Source organism: Podarcis vaucheri (assembly GCF_965113315.1).
Source record: "Podarcis vaucheri genome assembly, chromosome: 13".
Taxonomy (NCBI): Eukaryota; Metazoa; Chordata; class Lepidosauria; order Squamata; family Lacertidae; genus Podarcis; species Podarcis vaucheri.
The window spans coordinates 16,158,539-16,186,197 of NC_138751.1; the positions used below are offsets into that span (position 1 = coordinate 16,158,539).

General features: G+C 47.0%; 2 protein-coding genes across 8 annotated transcripts; both read left to right on the forward strand.

Moving 5' to 3' along the window:
• Window positions 1-528: 528 nt before the first annotated feature.
• LOC309517132 (receptor-interacting serine/threonine-protein kinase 3-like) lies at window positions 529-12,383 on the forward strand. Of its 2 annotated transcripts, XM_082196201.1 has the most exons (8): window positions 529-762; window positions 2,555-2,879; window positions 4,577-4,728; window positions 5,214-5,263; window positions 7,376-7,546; window positions 7,997-8,086; window positions 9,703-9,856; window positions 10,782-12,383. In XM_082196201.1, exons 1-8 carry the CDS (start codon window positions 635-637, stop codon window positions 11,059-11,061), a joined length of 1,350 nt encoding a protein of 449 aa, XP_082052327.1. In that variant the 5' UTR covers window positions 529-634; the 3' UTR covers window positions 11,062-12,383. The 2 variants fall into 2 exon arrangements, with proteins under 2 accessions (XP_082052327.1, XP_082052328.1); XM_082196202.1 differs by lacking the exon at window positions 7,997-8,086.
• Window positions 12,384-12,500: 117 nt separating this feature from the next.
• On the forward strand, window positions 12,501-25,920 carry LOC309517140 (sulfotransferase 1C2-like). 6 transcript variants are annotated; one of them, XM_082196221.1, is made up of 10 exons: window positions 12,501-12,751; window positions 13,765-13,900; window positions 17,048-17,119; window positions 19,196-19,364; window positions 20,219-20,344; window positions 21,114-21,211; window positions 23,407-23,533; window positions 23,764-23,858; window positions 24,666-24,846; window positions 25,678-25,920. In XM_082196221.1, exons 4-10 carry the CDS (start codon window positions 19,202-19,204, stop codon window positions 25,788-25,790), a joined length of 903 nt encoding a protein of 300 aa, XP_082052347.1. In that variant the 5' UTR covers window positions 12,501-12,751; window positions 13,765-13,900; window positions 17,048-17,119; window positions 19,196-19,201; the 3' UTR covers window positions 25,791-25,920. The 6 variants fall into 6 exon arrangements, with proteins under 6 accessions (XP_082052347.1, XP_082052345.1, XP_082052346.1 ...); XM_082196219.1 differs by having other exon boundaries at window positions 12,502-12,751; window positions 19,193-19,364; XM_082196222.1 differs by lacking the exons at window positions 12,501-12,751; window positions 13,765-13,900 and adding an exon at window positions 14,101-14,210.
• The last annotated feature ends 1,739 nt before the right edge of the window (window positions 25,921-27,659 follow it).

Here is a 27,659-nt window from a genome sequence, read left to right on the forward strand (position 1 = left end):
AAACATTCTTAGGGTTATTTACAGCAGGGCATGCCGACTGCCATAATCTTTGTGAGGAAGATGGATTTTTCAGGTGGGATTTGAAGGGGCAACCCAGGGAAATTTGAGTGTTGGTAGAGATGTCAGGAGAGATAAAAGGGCATCTTCAGACAACCGATTTTGTGGAGCTTACTGTCACAGAATGTGGCAAAGGCCATTAGCTTATCTTAACATTAAGATGGTGGCCATCCAATGGGATAGGCTCATTCATTTGCAACAAGTTGCTAGCCATGATGGGTTAGCTGTGCGGTGACAGCATATCACCATATACCAGGGAAGAATGCTGTGAAAGTGCATCATCTGCTAGAGCTTCCTGCTGGCATTTAGGTGGCTACTGGGGGCAACAAGATGGTAGATTTCTTTGGCTTGAGTTGAGTTGCCAAATTGAGGAGGGATTTGAACTCAGGTTTCCCCTGCTCCAACTCACTAGTCTACCCGGCACATCACACACTTGTTTTCATACTATATCTTAACATATGTAAATGGTCTTCTCTCCTCTCCTTCACCCTCCTTAAGATCTGCTTTGTGCGCAAGTCAGAATGGAGTGACCTCACTAGGGGCACATGCTCCTTCAAAAAGGACACCTGGTCTGGAGATGTTCCACGAGAGGATCCCCCAGAACTGCTTGGAGAACTTGCAACACATCGGCAGAGGGGGCTTTGGAACCGTCTTCCGAGCTCAGCACAAAGAAAAGGGGATTGTGGCGGTGAAGATTTTCCACCGGTAAAGCTGGTGGTTGGGTGTGGAATTATTATTAGAATTAGAATTAGAATTAAAATTAAAATTAGAATTTATATACTGCCCTATACCTAGAGGTCTCAGGGTGGTTCACATAAAAGATCACAATATATAAAGTCAAAGTAAAAACAATAACCCAGTAATACCCCCCAAAAGAGCTGCATTTTAAAAGGATACAGGATGCCGATCAGGTCAACCAAAGGGCTGGTTAAAAAGGAATGTTTTTACCTGGTGCCCAAAGGATTGTTGCCACCCTCCGGATCTCTCGAGGAGGAGGCACATGAAGAAGGGCCTCAGAAGATGATCTCAGGGTCCGGGTAGGTTCATATGGAAAGAGGCGGGCCTTGAGGTATTGCGGTCCTGAGCTGTTAAAGGTTTTATAGGTCAAAACCAGCACTTTGAATTGGGCCCAGAAACGAATAGGTAGCCAAGTGCAGTCGGACCAGGATTGGTTTAATAAGCTCAAACCGTTTTGCTCCGGTGAGCAACCTGGCCGCTGAATTCTGCACTTGCTGAAGTTTCTGAACCGTCTTCAGAGGCAGCCCAACATATAACGGGTTGCAGTAATCTAAGCTTGAATTAGTTATACAGATTTGGTAGAGCCTCTATCTTGCACCCACAAGGTCCCAAATCCCAGACTCTCTGCCTACAGCAATGTGCGGCAAAGAATTTTAAGGGCTTGGGAATGTATGTGTTTGGACGGTGCCAGGTTGATTGATTGATATTTATTACGGCCATTGGCCCGTCACATGACAGTTTCCCACCAACATATATATACTTAAATCTCCAAATTTAAAACAGCCAAAAACTTACAAAAAACAGACAAGAACCAAAGCAAAATAAGCAAAAGACCAACAACATACATTACAATAAATTTGCAACATAAACATCGCCCTCTGCTCATAAATTAATAAAAGACATCAGTGGTGATAACCTAGTTACATCCTAAAACATAGATCATGGTTTAAAAGGGTTATCCGAGCCGCACAGGAGTCCGTTTTTCTTCTTTAGGGATAGGACGCTGATCAAAAATCTGGCAACCGTGAGTGATCTTAGGGGGTCTTCATCATTTAGTAGATGTCTCAGTTTGGCTTCATTCGAATCATCGGCGATTCCCTTTAGATATGGATCAAGAAACTTGCTCCTGGCCGATGAGTGAAAAGCACAATCAAAGATTATGTGATGCAACGATCTCGGTGCCCCACAATTACAATCACATAAGAGCGATATCTGTCCATTGGAAAATCTAGGTGCCAGGTTGTTTCCTGGATCCTTCAAAGAAAACTCCAAGGGCAGGCCAATTTAGACTGCTGACGTCTTGGTTCCATGTTCAGAATTTTGTAGCTAATGCTCCTTATTCATGGAGTTCCTGGGAGAAGAGCTGTCTGTCTAGGTCAGGCCGGGAGAGAGCCCTACCTGAGACCTTGGAAGAGCCATTGCTAGTCAGTGTAGACTGGCCTTCACGAACCCTGGTTCCCTCCAGATGTTGGCTGCAGCTGATAAGAATTATAGTCCAAAAAATCTGGTGGGAAATGGGTTGGTGAAGGCTGATTTTGGCTGTACTGAGTTAAGTGGACCATTGATCTGACTTGATGTGAGACAGCATTCCAGATCTCCTCCCAACCTACTCAGACCAGCTCTTGACAGACTCAGGAGCTCTTGAGACCTTCTGATTAGGCAACCCCATCTTGAGTTCATTATTCAATGAGTCCGTGTCTCAACAGTATTTTGTAACTTTCCCTTCGACTCTCACCGTGGACTCTCTTTCACCCTCAAGCACCAATGCACCCAGCGCAAATGTGTCCTGCATCCGACAGCAAGCCCTGACTGAAGCCCGCTTCATGGATGAGGCATCTTTCGCCCCCATCCCTCGTCTTTATGGTCTCTACGAGAAGGGAAATGAAGTGGGCCTAGTGATGGAGTATGTGGAGAACGGCAACTTGTCTGGCTTGCTGTCCAGTGCCTTGCCCTGGCCCCTGCGAATCCGCATCCTCTACCAGGTAGCCCTGGGGATAGACTTCCTGCACTGCCTCCATCCTCCGCGGTTCCACCTGGATCTCAAGCCCAGCAACATCCTGCTGGATGAAGCTCTGAATGTGAAGGTGAGCCATACTCTCTCTCTCTCTTTAATTGGGACCAGTCCAGGTCAGTGCTCCCTTTCTGCTTCTGGGAAAGTTTTTCTCCATCAGCTGATTGACTCCAGGCAACCGTGTCATGGAGCGCTTGTAAATTGCTGAGATTATGAAATGGGTCCTTGGGTGTAAGCAGGCCTCTCGAGCTTCCTGCTAACTCCTCCTGAAGCAAGTCCGCACCAGACCATGTGCTCTTGCAGCTTGCATGTTCACGGTGCCGTTGCAAATGACCGCATCCATCGTACAATGGATCCAAATTCCTTACAGTTGTTGGAAGCTTGCAATATTCAGCAAAAAAAAAAAAATGGCAAGATTCTTTGCCATTGAAACGTAGCCTTCATACTTTGGAATAATTAAACACTCATTTGAATGTTTCTGGCATAACAAACACAAGTCCCATTAAAAACTGTGCCACTGCAGGGTCAGTCATAGCATCAGCCAATTCGTGTTCCCGCTTCATGGACATTATTTGTGATTTCTCTGAAGCAGACACCAGCAATCTCTACTTTCCACAGTGATGATGTTTCAGCCTCATGATACGCTCAGCTTTTGTTCCTTACGCCACTTGCCTTAAAACAAAGAGAAATATTAGTATTAGAAGTATTAGAAATATTGCATATTATAAGTTTAAAAAAAATGAGGCTGTGGCCTAGCAGAGTCTCATATCATTAAATGAAGGGTTTATGGTCATAATTGCAGGTGGTGGACTAGATGACTCACGGGGTCCCTTCCAACTCTACAATTCTATGATATTTGCGGGGGTGTCATACTGATGTATATATTTTGCTCTAGGAGGTTTTGTTTGCTCAGAATCAAGTATACACCTCCAGAGTGAACACTAAATACAGTGGTACCTCGGCTTAAGAACCTAATTCATTCTGGAGGTCCGTTCTTAACCTGAAGCACCACTTTAGCTAATGGGGCCTCCTGCTGCCACCGTGCTGCCGGAGCACAATTTCTGTTCTCATCCTGAAGCAAAGTTCTTAACCTGAGGTACTATTTCTGGGTTAGCAGAGTCTGTAACCTGACGCATATGTAACCTGAAGCGTCTGTAACCCGAGGTACCACTGTACATTAGTTCTGGTAAATGAGCCACCACAACTGCTAGAGGGCTGTGGAAATTTGTGTCCTGGGCTTTTAGGACTCGTCTACCCATGTACTATCTGAAACCAGAGTGGCACATTGGCTGCCAGATGTAAAAAATTTTTCCAGCTCTCCCACCCAACTATTAGTCTTCTGATACTTTTCAATTATGTAATATAAAGTTTCTTTATGAGCGTCTTCTGCTTGGAGACCAGAATAGGGGATCCTGCACCCTTCTCCCCCAGTGATGACAGTCTGCCTGCTACGCAGAGCAGTGGTGCAAAACCCAGTTGCTTGTGGAGCGGCACCGTGGTTAGTAATCCTAAAGAGGACAAAGTGCAGGTAAGTCAATACCTTGGGAAGGAGCTGTCGCTCAGAGGCAGAGCACCTGCAGTTCAGTCGCCAGCCTCTCCAGGTAGGATTGGGAATATCCCCTTTCTGAAGCTCTGGACAGCTCCTGCTGTCAGTCAGTGTGAACACGACTGGGCCATATGGACCAATAATCTGACCTGGGAGGAGGCAGCTTCCTATGTTGTCCCAGCTGGGAGTTCTCTTAACTCTTTTGCCTTGTCTCCCCCATTCAGGTGGCTGATTTTGGCTTGTCCAAGTTTGGGACAACTCAGCGCTCCCCTCTCACCTCTGAAAGCGCAGAAGTATCTGGCGGGACCCTCGAATACATGCCCCCCGAAGCCTTTGCCGAGTCCTACAAGCCAGACCCAGCCACAGATGTCTACAGGTGGACAGAAGCGTCTGCTGTGGGGCACAAAGGGGTTGGCACAATTGCATGAGCACTATAGAATTGGGAAAAGGTTAGCATGACAGATGCTCAACTAGACGGGCCATTGGCTTGATCCAGAAAGGCTCTCCTTACGCCCCTGTCTTTGGAGTACATTGTGGGTCAGATACTCTTGCACAACCTGATGCTGTTGGGACTACAATTCCCATCAGCCCCACCCTGGAGCTTGTAGCATTTGTACTCTGGAGGACACCAGATTGCTAAGGCTGCTTCTTGTGTGAATGAATGAAGGCAGTGAGGCTGACATTGGTTAACCTCCCTCTTGCGGCATTCCTTCTGCTGACTAACCTATAGTACAGGATAATGTAGAAGCCCAGGAGATGGGAAACGGCATGGGACCACTGATATTGCTGTCCCACAGGAAGAGGAAAGATCTCAGTTGAAGTTGGGAGGGGCTTTTAATCAACTTGCTTTTTTCTTTTCAGCTATGGGATCCTCATGTTCTCAGTGCTAACCGGCAAGGAACCGTATCCATGTGAGTTGTGCTCTTTCTGCCTATGGCTTATTTCTGCCTGTCTGAATTAGAGACAATATGTATTCAATGCAGTTGTGCCCTGAGAAGCCAACACAAGAGAAAAATGGGCACTCTTCCAATGGCGTCTACAGCATCTTGTGGCAGGGAGTCAAGCACATACAGTGGTACCTCGGGTTACATATGCTTCAGCTTACATACGCTTCAGGTTACAGACTCTGCTAACCCAGAAATAGTACCTCGGGTTAAGAACTTTGCTTCAGGATGAGAGCAGAAATCGTGCTCCGGCAGTGCGGCGGCAGCAGGAGGCCCCATTAGCTAAAGTGGTGCTTCAGGTTAAGAACAGTTTCAGGTTAAGAATGGCCCTCCGGAACGAATTACCGTATTTTTCACCCCATAAGACGCACCGGCCCATAAGACGCACCTAGATTTTAGGGGGGGAAATAAAGGAAAAAAAATTATTTTCCCCCCAGGTGCGCTGCGCTACACCAGGAGCTTGGGGCGTGCGGAGCTCAGCGCGCCCCAAGCTTCTGCGTGCCGGCAAGGTCTCCGCTAGCGTGGGAGAGCCGGGCGCCTCTCCCAGGGCTAGCGGACCCCTGCGCTGATCCAGAAGCTTGGGGCAAGCTGAGGTCAGCGCGCCCCAAGCTTCTGCGTGCCGGCAAGCAGTCCGCTGCCGCCCCAAGCCTCCCGCACCTGGCAGGAGGTCCCGCCGGGTGCGCGAGGCTTGGGGCGGCAGCGGACTGCTTGCGCGCACCTAGAAGCTTGGGGAGTGCTGAGCTCAGCGCGCGCCAAGCTTCTGCATGCCGGCAAGCAGTCCGCTGCCGCCCCAAGCCTCCCGCACCTGGCAGGAGGTCCCGCTGGGTGCGCGAGGCTTGGGGCGGCAGCGGACTGCTTGCGCGCACCTAGAAGCTTGGGGCGTGCTGAGCTCAGCGCGCGCCAAGCTTCTGCATGCTGGCAAGCAGTCCGCTGCCGCCCCAAGCCTCCCGCACCTGGCAGGAGGTCCCGCTGGGTGCGCGAGGCTTGGGGCGGCAGCGGACTGCTTGCGCGCACCGAGAAGCTTGGGGCCAGCTGAGCTCAGCCCGCCCCAAGCTTCTCGGTGCGCGCAAGCAGTCCGCTGCCGCCCCAAGCCTCCCGCACCCGGCAGGAGGTCCCGCCGGGTGCGCGAGGCTTGGGGCGGCAGCGGACTGCTTGCGCGCACCCAGAAGCTTGGGGCCAGCTGAGCTCAGCCCGCCCCAAGCTTCTCGGTGCGCGCAAGCAGTCCGCTGCCGCCCCAAGCCTCGCGCACCCACCAGGAGGTCCCACGGGGTGCGCGAGGCTTGGGGCGGCAGCGGACTGCTTGCGCGCACCCAGAAGCTTGGGGCCAGCTGAGCTCAGCCCGCCCCAAGCTTCTCGGTGCGCGCAAGCAGTCCGCTGCCGCCCCAAGCCTCGCGCACCCCGTGGGACCTCCTGCCGGGTGCGCGAGGCTTGCAGACACTCGCCCGAAGCAGGGGGAGCCCTCCAGAGGGCTCCCCGTGCTTCGGGCGACAGGCTGCCGCCCCAAGCCTCGCGCACCCGGTGGGACCTCCTGCCGGGCGCGCGAGGCTTGCAGGCATTCGCCCCATAAGACGCACCCCGATTTCCCCTTCATTTTTGGAGGGGAAAAAGTGCGTCTTATGGGGCGAAAAATACGGTAGGTTCTTAACCCGAGGTACCACTGTACTGGGAAAAGAAGGCTTGTGCAATTAAAGTTGACTTGAGGCCAGGGGAGGGGAACTGGATCTGGCTGGTGTGCCGGATTCTTATCTCTTATCCCCACCCCCATGGCCCAAATGGAACAAGTTGGGTGGGGTTGCCAGCCTGTCAATCACCTGTGTTCAGGTGGCCCATTTTTGCCCCTGTGATCAGCTGGTGCTTGGAGAGTTCAAAGCACTGTGCATGGCAACATGCAGGCTCCAGCAATTAGCCAGCTGGTGGTTGCAATCCCCCTTTGCCCCAGCGTCACCTTTGCTGCATTTGGCAGTGGGCCAAATAGTGAGGCCTGATGTGGCAAAGTTTCCCCACCCTTGCTTATGACTGTGTCACGTGATATGTCTTGGAAATGTTCTCTTGAATGCCTCGATCTCCATCCCTGCTCAGCCAACCCTCAGAGAGACAACTCCATCTTCAGAATGCAAATCCAAGAGAATCAAAGGCCAAACACCCGGGAGCTGGAGGGGAAGATACACGAGGTGGAGAAACTGGAAAATCTGATCAGCCTAATGAAAAGGTGCTGGCAGAAAGAAAAGGCCCAAAGACCATCCTTCCAGGGTAAACGTGACCTCTTCTCACCTCTGCCCCTGACTATCAGTCCTTATTATTATTATTATTATTTTAAAGGTGCTAGACCTCAAGCCTCTTCAAAAGTTGAGTCTTCTGATTCAAAAGCCCTTCTTTAACCCCAGAACTTGTGAGACAAAAGAAATGCACTTCTGGAGGGGAAAGTGTTGTGGCAGATGGCACATTTTCAAAGGTCCTCTTGTTCATTAGATAAACCCAGGCACTGAAAACAGATTTTGGAGCTGAGCCCTGGTGATCCTGATTTAATGTCAGAAGTCAAAGCACACAAATGTGACTCCGTGAGTGAATTTATAAGTGCTTTGGGGCTTTCCTTGTGCCTGTGGGACTGACCCTAGTGCCATTTTCAATGCATAGAAAACCCTGTCAGAGCTGTGTGGGAAAAGTGTGTCGTTCTTTTGTTTACTTTTCAACTTTGCTCAGTCTGCAGCCAGGAGATGGAGGAAATCTATGCCTGCTACATGCCGCACATTGAGACTGCTGTTCGTGAAGTTCAGGATAGTTTGGCAAAAGGTAGTAAAACCATGTTACGTATCAGTTTTGTATTCTCAACCATCCACTAGGTAGCAGTAATGTGCCAATAAATTTATCACGCCTTTTTGTTCCTCAAAGTGTAGGTCCAAGGTACCTGGCAAGAATTTTTTTTTTAATGGAACAATTTTTAAAAAAAGATTACTGCAGCAGAAAATAAGGAAACAAAAGAAGCTCAGGATAAATGGGGCCAACAGACCGTTGTGGTATAATGGTTAGAGTGTCGGACGAGGACCTAGGAGACCTGGGTTCAAATCCCTACTCAGCCATGAAGCTCACAGGGTGAGCTTGGGCCAGTCACAGACTGTCAGCCTAACCGACTTCATAGGGTTGTTTTGAGGATAAAATGGGGAGGAGGAAAACCACACCTTGAGCTCCTTGGTGGGATATAAATACAGTAATAATAATAATATTATAATTATTATAATGTAGGGACGCGGGTGGCGCTGTGGCGATGTCACGCTGGCCACGTGACCCGGAAGTGTCCCCGGACAGCGCTGGCCCCCGGCCAATAAATGTGAGATGGGCGCACAAACCCCACAGTCTGTCAAGACTGGCCCGTTCGGGCAGGGGTACCTTTACCTTTACCTTTAATTATTATAATAATACCAATCTCAGTTCTGTGTACCAAAAGCACATTTGAGCAGGGCAATGTTAACTAGATATCAACAGTGAAGGAGCCAAATGAGTTGAGCTAGGGAGTAATAACCAACATTGTGTCTGTGTAATAATATAATATAATAATATAATAATAACTATATATATATATATATATATATGCAGGTTTTGGTGTCTTCGGGTGTCTTCCCGTGTAAGAGTCGGGGTGTCTGTGCGACGTTTCGACGAGGTCTCACTCGTCATCTTCAGGCTCTGTTCCAGTAACAAGAAGCCGTAAGCACCAGCCTGAAGATGACGAGTGAGACCTCGTCGAAACGTCGCACAGACACCCCGACTCTTACACGGGAAGACACCCAAAGACACCAAAACCTGCATTCCTGTACCCGTGAAAATCTACGAAAGCATATATATATATATATATATATATATATATATATATATATTTCTGTTTTACAATGTAGAATAGTCATTTAAACAACTTTAAAATATCCAAAACTTCCCTTCTTCTCTTTCCATGGTTCATTTTGCATAACATAAATCCCTGCATATTTTATATAAACCAGACCATTCCGTATTCCATTATTCCATCCATCAAAACTGTTGAATTTATCTTAATGCTGCCAACGTTTTCAAGTGCACCCCCATATATTCAATAAACATTTTCCAATCTTCTTTAAACGTATGTTGTTCTTGTTCTCTTGTTCTGTATGTTAGGTCCGCAAGCTGCACATATTCCATCAGTTTAAGTTGCTAATATTCTTTAGTTGGGACCTCGCTATTAGGTCCCAACTAATAACCAACATTTTGAATCAATCTCTTAACAACCACCATGGCTTTTGCTGTTGGTTCAGAGGGCAGGGAAGCCACTCTCCTCATAAACACCAGCTGTTGCTGGTGAGCACGTAATTGGTCTGTTTCCCCAGGGCAGATATGCCATTGGGTTGATTAAATAAAGCTCTTTCTCTGTGTTTGCTTTCTAGCAAAAGTCCTCCCTTTAAGGGTCGCTCAGGACCAGGCCGGACATCAGAGTGGAATAAAGCGCCCTTGGTCGGAAGTGGACTGTGCCATGCCCTGTACCATGGAGACAAAAGAGGATTCGGAGAGAGGCGCTTCTTCAAGAACAGCTACCAAAGGGTAATTTCTGTGCTCAAGTAATGAGCTGAGGCATTGCCCAGTATTGCCCAGTTTTTGCTGGAGAACCACGCTAGGGGCCATGTTTACACCAGGACTGGATGTCCACCTTCTTCTTCTGTTCTCTCTCAATACCAAATGTAACAATTCACTGATAAATGTACCTATGTACTGGCTTACTGGGAAAACTTCAGAAATGCATATAGACATGTGAGCTCAGCTACTCAGCAGCCCCTCTGCCTGAGTGATAATCCCTGGCATCCCGATACCTGAGTGCCAGACAGGTAGCCATTTCAGAAATGACAAACCCAGATGAAGACAAAAGGGTGTGATTAACTTGGTTGGGAAACAGGGAAATGTAAATATCTTTTTGTTACACTTGATGGGTGTTTGGTGGAAGGCAAGGAGAACCATGGGGCAGGGTCCAGGATGCTCAGATTACTGCCACCAGACCTCCCCTTGCATGATGTAACCGTGATGTATGAGTGGTGTAGTTTTTGGGGGTGTAACATGGGGATTCGCAGCTAATAAAAGTTTGGGGACTCTTTTGTTCAGGGCTTCCATCTTGTTCCACCTTGTGGCAGGTGGGAGTCCTGTCGTAACAGTCTTCAATAAAGACCAAGCCTACTGGCTGCTGTTTTGCTCTGGTATTCCTGGCTGGTGTCCTTTTTTTGTCCAAGGGAGCCCTCATATTTCTCCCCCCTCCCCCGTAGCGTTGTGCTTGACATCAGGTGTGGGGAAGGCCAAGATGCAGCCACCTGCCGAAAGCAACACCTCTGTGTCTTTGCCTGTGTGGTTTGGATGATGCAGGCTGCTGAAAGGGCAGTAAGATAATCTTACTGTGATTTCAGGTGATTGACAGGTGGGAGGCCCTGGAAAACAGATATATTGTGTGTGTGTTGTAATGTTGCTTCCCCTTGATTCTCAGCTCCATTTGTTTGGAATCTCTGCCTTCTGCTGAAAAGCCTGCTGATCGTATAAAGAAGTCTAAAGGGAAGTTAACAGAAGATTTTGCTCTTCAAAGAAACCGAGAGGCATTCCTGAATATAGCAGAAGAGAACCGTCTTCTCACGAAGGGCGAGTGTTTATGCCTGAGTCAGATGAATGATGCACAGGAGTTTGTGGAGAGCCTGGTCAACACGGTGCTGGAAAAAAAAGAAATAATGCATAAGTTATTCCTCTACTGTCTGGAAGAGCTAAGGCTATGAGCTTGGAAAGATCTGCCTATTTCTGAATATTTAGAAAATGGTGGCTTATGCACTGATTGCTCTTTTTTAAAGAGCCCATTGAAGTCAGGGAGAAAGACTCCAAAGCACACAATTTTCTGCTGCTATCTTTTTTACTCCCTTTGTGGAAAGCTTTCCATTTTTTAAAGAAAAGATTACTTCTAAAGTAATGGATGCATAAGAAATGGATACAGTGCCAACCAAACTGAGCAATTAGGTTGGATAAAATGCCAGTCAAATATAAAATCAAGGTTTGGAATGAACCTTTCTCAGGAGACTTATTTTATATTTGTTTCTCTGCCCCTTTTCATTCACCTTTTCAGTTTGCGCTTTCGTAGTTTTACCACCCCATCCCCCCTCTCTCCCCTAATGTTATGCTCTATACAGCACTAATATCGCACATGGAATGTTACTGATCTACAGAAAAGACTTGACGACCTGAAAAAAGAGACAATGCACGTACTTGTGTAAACTAAAATATCTTTAATTTAAAAAAAAAAAATTTAAAAGAAAAGTTTGCACTTTCCTGACAGGTGCCTTGAGCAATATCTCTTCTGGGGGACAAAGAGTGTTGGTAAAGTATTTTAGCTTGGGCTAAGTTAAGTTTGTTATTTGGGAGTGGGGAGTGTTGTATTTTCCCCAAATGTCCCTAAATTCTGTATAGGGAAGTTTTAAATGTTTGATGTCTTACTGTGTTTTTATTTGTTAAAAGCTACCCAGGGTAATCCCAGTCAGATGGGTGGCATAAACATAATAATAATAATAATAATAATAATAATGATGATGATGATGATGATGTCTTAATCTTACATCTTTTACTCCTGTTCAGTAACAGGGTTTATGCTATGCTACTATTTTAGTTTTCCTGGACCCTGACCAATAGTATTTGGAATCTGTTGGCAGACCACAATAAGTTAAAAAGAAGGTGGGCCACATTTGCAGTAGCAGCTCAAAAAAAGAGAAAAAGCCATAAATTTCTGAAGACTTTTGTCTCACCAGTTGTCCTAGGGACTCCACTCCGGAATTGTGTATGATTTACTTCTTAGCCTTTTCTTCTCCTGAAGATGTCCTGAAAGGCAGTGGATATGGATTTTTCCTTGGGGTTTACTCCTGAAGCCTTTCTCAGAAATGAGTATAGCCCCACGGCAGCGGAGGTTTAGGCCTAGTGTCTTCCTTCTCCTAGCTACCTTCCCAGGTTGGGCTACAAATTTAATAAAGCTTCCACAACCCCTGGTGTGATGTGCTAGCCATGCAGAGAGAAATTAGGAGTGCTTACCAGTTATATTAAAGGAGAGCGTGATCTGTGTGGCATAAGTGGTTGAGATACAGTCTTGCAGTCTATATCTGCATAAACGCTTCGGCATATGTAGAGAGAGACAGCTTCTACCTACCTGTCTTTAGTGTAACATGGGAACAAGCCTATCAAAAAAGAAATGGCAAGTTTACCATGTAATATGTGATCCAGCGATTAGGCTGTATGAACACTACACACATCGGTTTTGTATCATTTTGCCTGTCCTCACTTCTCAGAAATCCTGGGAATTTGAATTCTGTTGAGGTGCAAAGAATCCTCTTTCAGAAGTCCCTAGCCTCTCTTCACAAAACAACAACGCCCAGAGTTTCAGGAAAAGGATTTGACGGTGAATCACTTTGCTGCATGGGCATGACGCTAGTAAGTGAGTCAATTCCCATCTGCTTAATTTTGGTAATGGATCTGTACTCTGCATCCTCTCTGGTCTCCTTTAGATTGGTGCTTAATGTGTAAGTTTAGTTCAGTTGAGTTTGATTGAAAAAGCAGGGGCATTTTATCCCAAGAATAATATCGAGCAATTCAGTATAGCGCAAACAAAGTATTTAGTACAGTAGTGTCCAAAGGGCCAGATCTGATGAAGTGAAGGGCCATAATGGCCGACCAAAGTTGTTAACTTTTTTTAGGATTTTACCCCAAAGTTGTTGAGGTTTTTTTATACGATTGAAGATTGAGGTTTGGGGGGCCGGATTAAACCGACTGGCGGACTTTGGGCATGCCTCGTTTAGTATGTACAGTAGTACCTCTGGTTATGTACTTAATTCGTTCCGGAGGTTCGTTCTTAACCTGAAACTGTTGTTAACCTGAAGCACCACTTTAGCTAATGGGGCCTCCTGCTGCCGCCGCGCCGCCGGAACACGATTTCTGTTCTCATCCTTAAGCTAAGTTCTTAACCTGAAACACTATTTCTGGGTTAGCAGAGTCTGTAGCCTGAAGCGTATGTAACCCGAGGTACCACTGTATGTACGAAGTGTTCGATTCTAATGAATACTAGACAATTCGGGCCCTAAAAAAAAAGATGGGCTATTCCTCAAAGGGTCTAGCTAAACTCTAGAATTCTCTACCGCAAGATGTAGTGGCGTTCACCAACTTGAGTGGGTTTATTCAAAGAGTATTAGACAAATTCATGGAGCACAGGGCTATCCATAGCTATGCTGACATTCTACCTCTACTGCAGGAGGCCAGTATGCCTCTGGATACCTGCTGCTGGGGAACACAAATGGGGAAAGCACTGTCAGGCTTGGTTCCTTTTTGTTCCCTTGATTGGTCACAGTGAGAACAGGATGCTAGACTAGATGGGCCTTTGTCCTGGTCCAGCAGGGCTTATTTCCATATGAGAGAGTCAGAAATTGAGACTGTGGTATGTGTTTTTGCAGCAGCAAGATGACTGGTGCCCAGCTTGAGATTCTGCCACTCCCCCCCACATACCGAACTTTCTCTGCCTTTCTACAGAACTACAACACCCCTCTTTAGATAAAACAAGTGCAGTTTGAATGCAGAAAGGCGTCAAAGGTAAAGAGGTGGCTATAAATCATTGGTGATCTAGGCAGGTTTGCCCAGGAACAAACAAGGAGGGGTTCTTGATACAATTCATAACCATATCACTGATCAAACTAAGCAGATGGACTTTGGAACTGGGATTAAGCTCAAACAGGTTGTGGAAAGGGAAGTCTCTTGGATGCTAGCAATGGTGATTGGGTTGGGGTTCTGCCAGTCAAATGACCTACAGTATGTTTCAATGTAAAAAGGAAAAGATTAGCCACTGAGGCCACACTTGGCATTTCCAGGAACCCCAGAGCGCTTGGCTGTTGGACAGATCCATGTAAGTAGCTACGTCTAGGAGACTCTTCACCACTTTCTCCTTTGAAATCTCTGTTAAATGGCGTTGGCAGACTGAACTGAACAAGTCTGATGTTGCAGGAGTATGCACAGCTAAATTCTGGGTGTGATAGGCTGCAAATAAAGAAAAGGGTGCCTTAAGAGGCAAATACCCGTATTTTTTGCTCTATAAGACTACTTTTTCCCTCCTAAAAAGTAAGGGGAAATGTGTGTGCGTCTTATGGAGTGAATGCAGGCTGTGCAGCTATCACAGAAGCCAGAACAGCAAGAGGGATTGCTGCTTTCACTGCACAGCGATCCCTCTTGCTGTTCTGGCTTCTGAGATTCAGAATATTTTTTTTCTTGTTTTCCTCCTCCAAAAACTAGGTGCGTCTTGTCGTCTGGTGCGTCTTATAGAGCAAAAAATACGGTAATTTCACCCAGAGACAGAGACCTACCATGATGTGAATTTTCTGCTTAAACTTGGAGAGAAAGGAGGAGAGGGAGAGAGGAAGAAGAGAGAGAGAGAGAGAGAGAGAGAGAGAGAGAGAGAGAGAGCAGACCTGTGGACTCAGTGCTCTTCAGGCAAGTTTCACTGGAATTAACCAGGCAAGTCTGGGTGTGACCGCAGCCCCCAATGAGTTCACCAGGGCTTCTTCTGAAAAATTTCCGAAGTGGTTTTGTGCCTGTAAACGCAGTGTTGCCAGATGCTGGCCTGTCACTTCAGATCACTGAGTCTCTCTAGTCCTCCGTTGTGCATAAGCAAGAGACATGTTTCCCTTCAAGGCACCAAGTGTGGAATGGATACTGTCAAGCTGCAGAGGTGGAAACGGTTCATTTTCCAACTTCCACGATAGCTGGGTCTACCTCTGCCATTGGAGGCATTATGCAGGGAATTGCCAAGGATTAAGAGAGCGCTGTTGCGTTCATGTCCTGCATGTGGGTTTCCTCCAGGCATCCGGTTGGCCACTGTGAGAACAAGAGAGCCAGGGTGGTGTAGCAGCAAAGTGTTGGACCAGGACTGAGAAGACCCGGGTTCAAATTCCTGCTTTCAGCCATGAAGCTCACTGGGTGACCTTGGGCCTAGTTATCTCTCTCAGCCTAACCTACCTCACAGCAGAGGCGCCAGCTCATGAGTGAGATTGGGGGGGGGGGGTCCAACGTTACGCGCAATTGATGATCCAGTTCAAAAATCATGCAGTAATTGTTTCTGAGCTGGTGGCTGTCGGAAGTGGGTGCCAGGAGCAGGTCAACAATAAATCACTCAGCATCAATTATATTAACTCTTTATTTAATAAAGCACGGTCAGCTCAGAAGGCCAGGCCTAATGAGCACAGCCACTCATCCCAGCAGATATTGCCTCTATGAGGCAGTTGTGAGGACTGCCTTTCTACAGTTGCCTAAATCTCTTCATCCCCCAGGTCCTTCCCAAGCGATCTGAGACTCTGTCACTGTATCTGTCTTTGCTCTTCCCTTTTCATACGATTTCTGGTTATGGGACACCAAGGGAGAGGGGAGCTGGTCACAGAAGGAGGGGGTGACACCCCAGCTGCTTCAATGGCCTGCCTCATCTCTGTCTCTTGGCCCCCCTCCTCTCCAGCCTCCGCTTCTGCCTCTGATACTGAACTGCTCTCTGCCACAGACCCTTCCTGCTCACTAAGCCCTGTTACCTCTTCAGCTTCCGACACCTCCTCCCACTCTTCTCCCTGTCAACACATTGTTGTCCCACCACCACTCCCTGGGCTCTGAGCCTTCTTCCTTTAGGGTTTACCCAGCCAGGACCTCCCACCCTGCTCTGCATCCAGCCATCCCACGACGGTGGCCTTCAGCCAGCCCATCAGTATCATCTGACTCTGGTGATGGTTTGGGTTCCTCCAGAATTTCCACACATCTTGAGCCTAATCCAAATGGCTGTCAAATCAAAACTGATGAAGTGTTACAGAGAGAGCTGCCCATCTAATGACCCTCCGTTAGACAGCAACGCCCGAACCACATCACACTTTTGGTCTCAGAGACATGAACTTGTTGGTTAAACCTTGAAGAGCAAAGTGACAGACTCTGCTGGGTAAAGTAGACAGGATTCCCCATCTTAAGTCCACTGCTATTGAACTGGCATCAGATCCAGAGCTTCCAAACAAAAACAGCAACAGCAAGCCTTCCAGAGCAGCAGGCAATCTGGGGAAGAATTTTGCATTCCAAAAATCATGTATTGGTTTGAAGAGAAATTTGGGGGCTTCTAATCCCCTGGAGACCAAACTATACAGTATATGGCACTTACTTCCTAGGAGATCTCTTTCCCAAAGACACCCTGTGAACTCCAGCAAAAGACTGGCATGGTGTGGGAAAGATCTTAATCCTTTTCCTCTGAAAATACCTCTCCCCACACAAAAAAATCCCTTCCCCAAATGGCTCCCTCCCCCTTCCTCAAGTTTCCTCCGATCACCCCTTGGAGGATGGGAAGGATTTTTGCTTCTTTATGTAGCTATGCAAACTCCCTCCCTGCAAGGTTTGAAGAGCAAACTTACTGGCAGTGCTCCGCATAAGTCCAGCTCAGTGATCCTTCACAGTTCCAGGAATGCAAAACTGATGTCACCTGCCGTGCTCCTATTTAACTTTAAAGGCAGCTGAGGAGCGGAATCTGTTTTGTCAAGGCTGGAGGCAGGCGGCAGCTAACTGCCTGGTTAAATTGTCGAGAAAACAACCCAAAAGTACTTAGGAAGTTTAACTGTGTAGCTTTTACGCTACAAAGCTTTGGAGGGGGAAGCTTTTAATCCACCTCTTCTGGGAGGGACCTCCCAAGCTTTTCAACTAGGAACCAATCAGACCCGGTTTCCTTTCCAGTTGTGGCTGCTGCAGGGAAGGACCCAACCGGGAAGTCTCTGAAATTCAACATCAACTCGGCAAGGACGAAAGGTACAAAACTGGCAATAAGTTGGTCTTTCGGAGTGGCAGTACCCCACACTTTGAAGCGCTCCCTGGTTTCCCTGTACTCTTTTTGGTGCCTGTTGAAAATATTTCTGTTTAGGCAAACCTACCCAGACATGTGCTGTCATGTGTTTTGAACTGGCTTTTAGCTTACAGTTTGAATTACAGTAATTGTTGGATGTTTAAAATAGTTGTTTTTAACTGAATTTGGTTTTGGTTTGGTTTTTTACTGATGATTTGATCATCTTATTCTTTTTGCAAACTGCGTTGGGGCTTCATTACAATCAAACAGTATATAAACCTCATGTAAAGGTAAAGATAAAGGGACCCCTGACCATTAGGTCCAGTCGTGGCCGATTCTGGGGTTGCGGCGCTCATCTCGCTTTATTGGTCGAGGGAGCCAGCGTACAACTTCCGGGTCATGTGGCCAGCATGACTAAGCCACTTCTGGCGAACCAGAGCAGTGCACAGAAATGCCGTTTACCTTCCCACCGGAGCGGTACCTATTTATCTACTTGCACTTTGATGTGCTTTCGAACTGCTAGGTGGGCAGGAGCTGGGACCGAGCAACGGGAGCTCACCCCGTCACGGGGATTTGAACCACCGACCTTCTGATCGGCAAGCCCTAGGCTCTGTGGTTTAGACCACAGTGCCACCCGTGTCCCTTCATAAACCTCATGTAGTACCATCTAAATCTAAGCGGTCTGTCCCAAGAGATTCCTGCTAAACCCCAAATGAGTGTCCACTCTCTGCTTGGACAAGGAATTTTAGGGTGTTTCAAACTCATACCTGAGCCTTTTCCCCCGCCTATTCAATTTACATTTTTCTCAACCTATACCATTTTAAGTTTATGGGGGGGAGGGGAGAGGGACGCACAATATGTGATCTGGCCATTTGTCCACTGCAGAGCCTCTGCCTACTTAGATGCAACAGAGAGTGATTCTTCTGTGACACGTTAAATTTTAAAGTGCCCCAAGACACAAGCTGCAGACACGCTGTGGGATGTAACATAAGCAGGCAAGTACAACACTTCCTGTTTGCCCTGAGCAGACACAGAGGGGGATGTTACTGCAGCCAGGAGGACTTCCTGTCACACCTGGTCTGGAGCATCCTCCCCCTGCGTGTGACCAGGTAGATGGGCGGGACCCTATGAGACCCTGTAAAAGGGCTGCTCACACAGCCATCTTCCCTTTCTCTCTTTTGCTGCTTTCTTCCGATACTGATGTATTTAGCTGTCTGCTGGCTCTCAGCCAGCAGGGCATGGGCTTATATCCCTACATGGGATGAGCCCACTCTGGTTTCTGTAACTTCAAGCTAAAGCCTGCCTTCAGGGAACCTGCTGTGAACTGAATGTAAGTAAACTTCTTGTTATACTTTTAAAAGAAGACTGTTGTGCCTTTATTCTTTTTAGGAGGGATAAAGGGGGAATTTACTGGGATCAAACCCAATCTGGACAATCCAGATTGGATTGCTTAAGTAAAGAGATTCAAACGAATCTACTGACTCACAAGTGTGAGTTAGGAAGGATAATATTTAATCAATATATCTTCTCCTACTATCCATGACATTCCCACGCATGCCACACATTTAAAGCACTTACCCACCCAAAAAAGAAAACTGGGAACTGTAGTTTACCCCTCAAAGAGCTATAATACCCAGCGCCCTGGTGGATGGAAAGGTAGGGAAAGGCCAAGGTGGGGAAGAGGTTGTGGAGGGGGGCAGAGCTATCTGAGAGAAGCTGTGGGTCCAATGGGGATGCACAGGGACCATGACTGTATCCTCCTCTTTTCCTGCCTTCCTTTTTCTCTGGCAGGGCTCTTGCGCCTTTTGGCAGGCAGAAATTAAAAAGGTGAAGAAGCCCTTCTGAGGAAACCCACCTCCAGCTGTGTTGTGCATGCCTGTTGTTGTTAAAGGCTCAAGAGTCCTGATATATATAACAAAGAGAGAGATGGCAACCATAACCCAAACGCTTACGGTGGCAACCATGGAAGGTCTCTTCCCTCAAAGACAGAGACGCATAATAATGCAAGGCGCTGTATTTTCCTTGTCTTGTTTCCCCAGCAGAGAGCAATGCCTACAGGACAAGGGAAAGATGCCCAACCAGAGGGGCGCCCCGAGCTGGGCGAAGTGGACGGGATTCCCCTGGCAAAGGCTACTTGTCAGGAATGGAGCCGGATCCAGAGCTTCCAGGCAAAGCCAGACGACCTGCTCATTTGTACATATCCCAAAGCAGGTAATTATCCAGGGACAAAGCTGCATCCAGTTTGGGAGTTTCAGGAGCACAAAACTCAAGATGAGTCCAGCAAGAGTCCTATATTGCCTTCAGAAAGACGGTTCTGCTAGGTCAGGCATAGACAAACTCGGCCCTCCAGATGTTTTAGGACTACAATTCCCATCATCCCTGACCACTGGTCCTGTTAGCTAGGGATGATGGGAGTTGTAGTCCCAAAACATCTGGCGGGCCGAGTTTGCCTGGGTCTGTGCCAGGTAGACGATTATTACATTCAGCTCTGTGGGTGGTGATCATTCCATGCATTAATGTTTGTTCTTTTTATTTTCAGAGCACATACAGGGCTCAGAATCTCTAGGTTCATCCTTTGTGTGTTTATTATTATTATTATTAAAAAAAACCAAGTTCCTAGTCCTAGTGAGTTTGAATGCTGTGCTTAAAACCATGTGTGCAGAGAGGGCTTTAAAGGTCTCTGTATCTCCCTTTCTTACAGCTAGCAGAAGCAATATAAAGTGTGCAAAGTTGGCACATAGTGGTAAATATGCAGAATAATTAGCTTGCTGTGCTACTGATTACTGTAAACTTTCTGGGCACAGATCCACAACACAACTTTGCACCTGCTAGTTCACAGTGTTAGATGGAAAGTAATATGCATTAGTGGCTGGAGTCACAAGGGTGCTGAGCTGTATACAGCATGCACAAGAGCCCTGTAAGCAAAAGGGGAAATGGGATTTAAGTTTTAAATAGCAGACAGGGCAAGAGAGCTGAGGTCCTGGGCAAAAGACTGGGCCTGAATATATGACTGCTGATTTTCCTTCTCTCTCTCTCTCTCTCTCTCTCTCTGCACATTATGCCAGGTACCACCTGGATACAAGAGATAGTGGATATGATCCAACAAGAAGGCGACCTGGAGAAATGCCAGCGGGCCCCTGTGCATCATCGCCACCCATTCATTGAGTGGGCACGGCCACCCCAGCCCTCAGGTGACAAATACAGCATCATCCATATTCCTGTGGTGCCTAACCCAATCTCTGGGCGGGGAGAGACTGCTTTTACTCACTTTCCTTGGAATGAGGGTCCCTGGAGACTGTGGCATCTTTAGGAAATATGGCTTTACTTGCACAGATGTGCAACCTGAGCATAGGCTCACAGAAGGAACATTCCAGCAGATCTTGGCCTCCCCTTTAGGTTTCCAGGGAGCCTCTGTCCCTGTCTTTCTCTAGCTTCCAGCCCAGACAAAACTCACCCCAGATTAGCCCCCCCCGGCCTCCCCCCCCCCCGCTTTCTAGAATGAAATGGTTTCCAACCAGGTGAGATGGGGAAAGGACCACTCTTCTCCTCCAGAAGCATCTCCAGTTGTTTCCATGGCAACACACCTGGTCTTCGCCAACTTCTAGGCATCTGCAGATAGGATGCTTAACAGACTTGGCCAGGGCCCTTATTTTGAAAAAGAGACCATTCTGACCAGTTCAGCAGGTTCCCTCTTGTACAGGCTGCCATGTTGTAGATACAAAACCACTGGCTTGGTTGGAACCCATAGGTTTCCTCCAAACCAACTGTTCAATCCTATAACATTATAAAATGGGTTTCTCAGCATAACTAGCTTCCCCAGGTCTCCCGGAAAGGCCAATCATGTAACTTGATTTGGATTTTGAAATGGATTCCTTTTTCACTGTGTTTTGCCATCCGAAATGGGACAGGATGATCTCCCATCCCTGTTCTGCCACTAATGCCTCACTCTTCTTTGAGCAGGGGTTGATCAAGCAAACGCGATGCCTTCTCCACGGACTCTGAAAACCCATCTCCCCGTGCAGTTGCTCCCTCGGTCCTTTTGGGAGCAGAACTGCAAGGTAAGGGATGGGAAAGGGGGCCTCACACTTTGGGAAGAGACACTCTTTTGCTTCATTCTGAGAGGTGGATCCTAGGGCTAAACTAGGTGCCACGCTAATTTCGGGAAGGCAATCAGCATGTATACTTTTAAAAATATAAAAATATCAATAACAGCTGTGAGATACCCTAAGCAGGACTCCTTCTTCCCCCTTCCATTGCAATGTTGCAACAAAAATGTCTATCTGATGCAAATAGCTTTGCAGAGACAATATTCCTTGGGATTCAGACCATGGTGGAGAGCTAATCTCTCCCTTTCCACTCCCTATGGTTCCAGCACCCTCAGCACCTGCTCTTTACATTTTTAAAAAATGTGCATAGCAATTGCATTTGCATAATTAATTTCAACATGTGTGGCCCTCCAGATGTTGTTGAACTACAACTCCCATTATCCCCTAATGGTTGGCTACATTGGCTGGGGCTGATAGGAGTTGGAATCTGACAACATCTTGGAGGGGCACAGGTTTCCCATTCCCGAATTTGGACCTTAGGCAGCTCTCTACTACTTGGCTTGTAAACCAGATTCAACCCAACTGCCGGAGCAGCTACTTCCCATTTCCAGATGTTTGTCTGGATGCGATGAAAGTCTTTTTGTTGTGGGACAGTTGCACATGTCCTGTGTTGTTCAGCTGCCACCACGTGGCAAACAGGTGTCTGGACTCCATGGGGTGCATCTCAGCCTCTTGTGACCTTTGTAAGAGAATGGTCCAAGGATATATGATGTTGTTGCATTGCTAGGCAGGGTCAGCTCCAGACTGTCTGTATCCTGCACGAGGGATTCAGGCACATACCAGAACATTAGATCTCTGCAGTTGTCAGGGTGCTGTCAACGGATCCTGGCTGGTTGCCAAGGAAAGTATAAAGACACGGAAGAGTTTCTTACTGCCCTTTTTCATTTCAGTCTTTACAGAGAGAGGCTATAGAGCCCAGCCTCTTGGATAATGGCATTGTCCCAAGTGAATCTCCACCCCCCCCCATCTCTCCCACTTCCTCATTCATCATTCTTATCGTCTCCTCTATGGGTGCTGCTACGTGTCCTTGTCTTCGAACTCTTTGCCTCTCCTACTTTTAAGGCTCGCCAGGTTCTGGAAGATGGAGGGTCTGGAATGCTTTCTAATGACTGCATGTCAGCCAGTTGTTGCTCTGGCTTTCCCATGATTTCCCAACTTTCCCCCTCATCTGCCTCTGAGCTGCGACCTCCCTCAACCCCCTGTTGTAAATCCATACTGTCTTCCTCCTCCCTGGAAGGTTCAGGATGGGGAGGCGGTCTCCACCATTCCTCCTCTGCCCAGTCCCTGACAGCAGTTAAAATAGATTGAAGTGTTTTTTTGCAGTTTGGAAAGTGATGGGGATATACACTGCAAAGTTTGGGGTGAATGAATGATCAGCAGTGGGGAAATGTATAACCACCATGCAAACGAAACAGGATGGATGCCGTTGTTGTATAACCTCCCTGCACACAAATAAGAACAAATGCTCTGTGAAGACTGTAATGTGGGTGCTTCCAGATGACCTGTTAATATATTGACCATTCATCCTGATTAGTTTTGCGGGGAGCTTAGCAGACATAGATTTAGTGAGCATTCATCCTGACTTGTTGTGGGGAGGTTAGATGACGTTGCATCAAAGCAAGAGCTAGTCCACACTTTCCAGTACTTTTCCCCTTCACTTTCCTTATTGCAAAAAATCCAATAGTTGAGGGGATGCAGGTTTGTGATGCAAGACTGATTGTGGCTGAAGCAGACCATAGCATTTTGAGGACTTTTATTTGCTGCTGTGTCCAGCTGAGAAGTCGGGGGTTGTGTTTAGGAAAGGTTACAAAGCTTCCCTGAGTTGTTGGGCAAGTTGTAGGGAGCTGGTTTAAGTCTATGGAAAGTGTGTTGCTTCCAAGGCAACTATAATCATGCAACCTGAATATTTCTTTACACGACTGTCATTATTTTTGGTTGGCATTCAGTTTGGAAGCACCTCTTGTGTAATGTCTGTATAAACTTTGTGCAAGCAAAGGAAGGAGTGAAAGATGCTGAAAAGAGGATACTTGGGTGAGCTAGAGAAGTCCTACGTCTGTCATCTTGGTGCTTCCTGGAGAAAAAGCTTGTTAATGACTGAATCTCCTAGTTAAATGCATTAATATCTCCCATATGTCTTCCCCATTCAGTTCCTTTATGTGGCAAGGAATGCCAAGGACTGCATGGTGTCCTATTTCCATTTCCAAAGGATGAGCAAGGTGGTACCTGCCCCCGGAACATGGCAGGAATATTTTGAGACTTTCATGGCAGGCAAAGGTGAGTTAAAAACAATGCACCCTTCCCTCCTAATCTTTTTGATTCTAGCAATAATGACAACACTTTGCGCGTGTGAGAAAGTTAGAATAAGGAAAAGGTCAGATGCAGTTGGTGACAGTGTTTATAAATTGCATTTGGTGGTGATGTTAGCAGCAGTAGCATTGTGTTTTTTTGCTCCTGCTGGGGGATTTGTCACTGTGCTCCTCATCACCCAACTCTGTGTCTTCCAGTGGGCTGGGGCCCGTGGTACGATCATGTCAAAGGCTGGTGGAAGGCAAAAGACACACACCGTGTGCTCTACCTCTTCTATGAAGACATAAAAAAGGTGAGCAGATCGGGAAGGTGGTGGGGCCTTCTGGACAGCATCCCTTGCGGAGATCAGACTCTGGCAATAGTGCAGGGATGATGTGGAGTGAATCTGCATAGGGGAGAAAGTGTCAAAAAGCCTGTCCCATCTGCCACACCCAGAATGAATTGCTGGTGAGAATCAGATGGCGGCTCTGTCGTCGCCTCTCCCTCATCTCTTGCCAAAAGGGAGCAGGAAGAGGCTGCTAGTAAGCTGGGGGTGGGACAGCTCCACAAACATATTTGCCTGCCTATCCTTGGTCTTCTTTCTCCACCTTCATCTGCCATTTCATAAGCTTTCAGCAGATCCTGTGTTGTGTCTCCAACCCTGGTTTCCAATCTTGCCTACTTGCCTCCTCCTCCTTGTTCTATGTTAGTAATACCAGGCCTGATCCTGCAGACACTGCTCACATGTCCCAGGTACCGTTTGACACTTCAGCAGCCTTCACCGTGGCCTATAACCAGGAGGGACGGGAGGACTCAAGGTTGAGGGGGACTGCATTTGAGGGAGGACAAGAATACAGTGACCACAGCAATAAGCCCTGCAAACAAGGAATAAAACCTGTTAATGTGGTTTCCTTCTGGCTTTTACACTATTATGAGGGAGGTCTCCATGTTGGCCAGTTTGAAAAAATGGGCAGATTGTGGAAGATTTACAAGCAGATCTGTCTGCTTGGGACACCAAAGCACTTCTCCTAAATGTTCTTGTTCTCAGCACCACCCTGCCCCTTCCCGGCGTCCTTTTTCTCGGGCCAAACCCTGCTGCACTTTCTCCATCTCCACACAGGACCCAAAGCGTGAGATCCAGAAGGTGATGCGATTCATAGGGAAGCAACTGGATGAGGCGACCGTGGACAAGATTGTCCGCCACACTTCCTTCGAAGTCATGAAAGACAACCCCATGGCCAACCGGGCTGGCGTGCCCATCTCGGTCATGGACCTGTCTATTTCCCCATTCATGAGGAAAGGTATGGCTTCCCTCTCAACATCTTTATTTTGGACGGTGCCAACTAAGCTCAACAGGCAGAATGCTGAAATCCCACAAGTCACGTCACCTGAAGGAAACGGGCATTGTCTTAGAGGGCCCTCCAGAATGGTGTTTTAATGTTCATTGGTGGTGGGTTTATTCATTGTTCTGCGATGCTACTCCATGTTTGCTGTCTGGAAGGGTATAGTGAGGCAAAACTGGAACAAAAATGAACCAGAACGTTTGTGGTATAAAAAGTTGCAGGATTTCAGTTGTGGAAAATGAAGCAGTGTGACCACTCCAAAATGTTTGTGGGCGCACACAGCATTGGAAGTGGTATCTCGTGTGACCACAAATCATCATGAAAATACAGTGGTACCTCGGTTAAGTACTTAATTCATTCCGGAGGTCCGTTCTTAACCTGAAACTGTTCTTAACCTGAAGCACCACTTTAGCTAATGGGGCCTCCTGCTGCTGCCGCGCTGCCAGAGCATGATTTCTGTTCTCATCCTGAAGCAAAGTTCTTAATCCAAGGTACTATTTCTGGGTTAGCGGAGCCTGTAACCTGAAGCGTATGTAACCTGAAGTGTATGTAACCCGAGGTATCACTGTACAAGAAGGATATCTAAGTCTCCAACATATATAGACTTTTTCTTCGAACATCCCCCCACGCCCTTGCAAAATCTCTCATTGAGGGATTACTGCTACATCCTAACGACATTGAGCGCTGTGAATATACCCACCCTGGTAGTTTATGGGGCATAATAGCAGACAGTGCCGTTGAAAACTTCTCCCTATTACAATGAGTGGATTGTGTGTGTTTCTTTTATAGGGACAGTTGGGGACTGGAAGAATCACTTCACGGTGGCTCAGAACGAGCGGTTCAATGAAGACTACCAAAGAAAGATGGCTGATACTACCCTGACATTTACCATGGAGCTCTGAGAGCCAAAAGTCCAATGTCAGAATCCCTTAAGAGGATTCCCTGAAAAGTGAAGGCTCACCTCAGCCAATGTCCTCAGGGGGGTTGCCTTTTCCAGCAGCACTAATAAAGAAAAAGTGTTTTATAATTTCATAGGCTGTATGTTTGGATGCTTGATTCCATGTGGGTGGGGACACGGCTTTCTGCTTGGTGGCATTTCCTGATGCACACTGTGGCATTTGCTTTCTGGTGCAGAACTTGGTACATCTGTGAGGCCCCTAAAAACTCCAGCTTTCACTGAGAGAGGTGGGAGAAGTCTAGGGCACTTCCAGCCTGTGACTATTTTCAGGTGAGATTCAGCTTTAATTGCACAGCCTGAATTTGCTGGCATGTGGCTGAATCTTACCTGAAAATTGGATCACTTGATATGGAATGACCCCTCCTGTAAAACAAACCCAATTCCTCAAAACATCCTATTTCTTGCAGTGATGGGGAAATGCCCCAGAAAGTGAGAGATAAACACTTGCTAACCTCCTCACAAACAAATATGGGTGAGAGCTCATTCAATACCCAGTGTTGGCTAACCTGTCTGCAAACAAACCAGGATGAATGGCCGATAAACAGATCTGGAAGCTAAGCTAGTCTCTTCACAACTGAAGAGACAAGTTCTTACGAATGTGAGCACAGCATTTCTGATTGTCCTGTTGCTATTTTGGTGGATTCAGTCGGTAAAGCTGTGCAATTAAAGTTGCTTTGCAACTCTTGCACAACAAATGCACTCTCCCCACCAAAAATCTCAGACTTTTTCTGATAAGTAAAGCAAAATGTTTGTGATCAAGAGAGGGAAATGCAAGGGAAAGAGTGAGACAGCATTTGCTTGATGCAACGTCCTGCAACTGCCCCACAGTCAAGTCAGAGTTGTTATAAGAATTCTAATGTCCTAAATATAAAATAAACGTTCATAAATGTACAAGGCAAACACATACTTAAGTATATAAACCATGTGTCTGAAATAGTACAGGAGAGCAATCCTGAAGCTATTTTGACTCTCCCAAATTGACCTTAATTATTTCTATGCAAGGAGGAAGGAAATGGGGAAAAGCTTTCCAATTGTCTTTTGCTTACCTGTCTTAAGGGCATATTTGTGCAGGAATAGGGTGAGCCTGTGACCTGGTTTCAGGAAAGTATTTACCATCACAAAAGAATGGCCATGCTGCCCAGGTAAAGCAATCAGTGACCATTAACAGATATCCTGGCAAACAGGATTTCTGCTGTAGACCACCGGCTTCTGTGATGTATGTATGTTGTTTCGGGGGGTGGTCTTGAGCTACAGGGTGGGCAATTTTTAAAGTCTACTGTATTTTTCGCTCTATAAGATGCACCAGACCACAAGACGCACCTAGTTTTTGGAGGAGGAAAACAAAAAAAAATAATATTCTGACTCTCAGAAGCCAGAACAGCAAGAGGGATCGCTACGCAGTAAAAGCAGGAATCCCTCTTGCTGTTCTGGCTTCTGGGATAGCTGTGCAGCCTGCATTCGCTCCATAAGGTGCACACACATTTCCCCTTACTTCTTAGGAGGGAAAAAGTGAGTCTTATAGAGCAAAAAATACGGTATATAAGGGCTTGCGCACCATTGTTTGGGGTTCCTCCTGCATGTGGTGAGTGAGGACCCTGTTGCAACAGTTTAATAAAGATCAGGCTTACTAGCTGCTTTGCTTCTCAATATTCTCTGGTTGGCCTCTTGTTATTTTCTCCTACCGATGGAGAACCCAGTTAAGGACTCTATATTGGCTCTTGGATGCCCCATAAGGGAAAAAGAGCAGGTTTTTTCTATAACAGTGAATGCTCAATAAAAAGCCGAGATCCTCTAACGTCCCCACACATTTTGT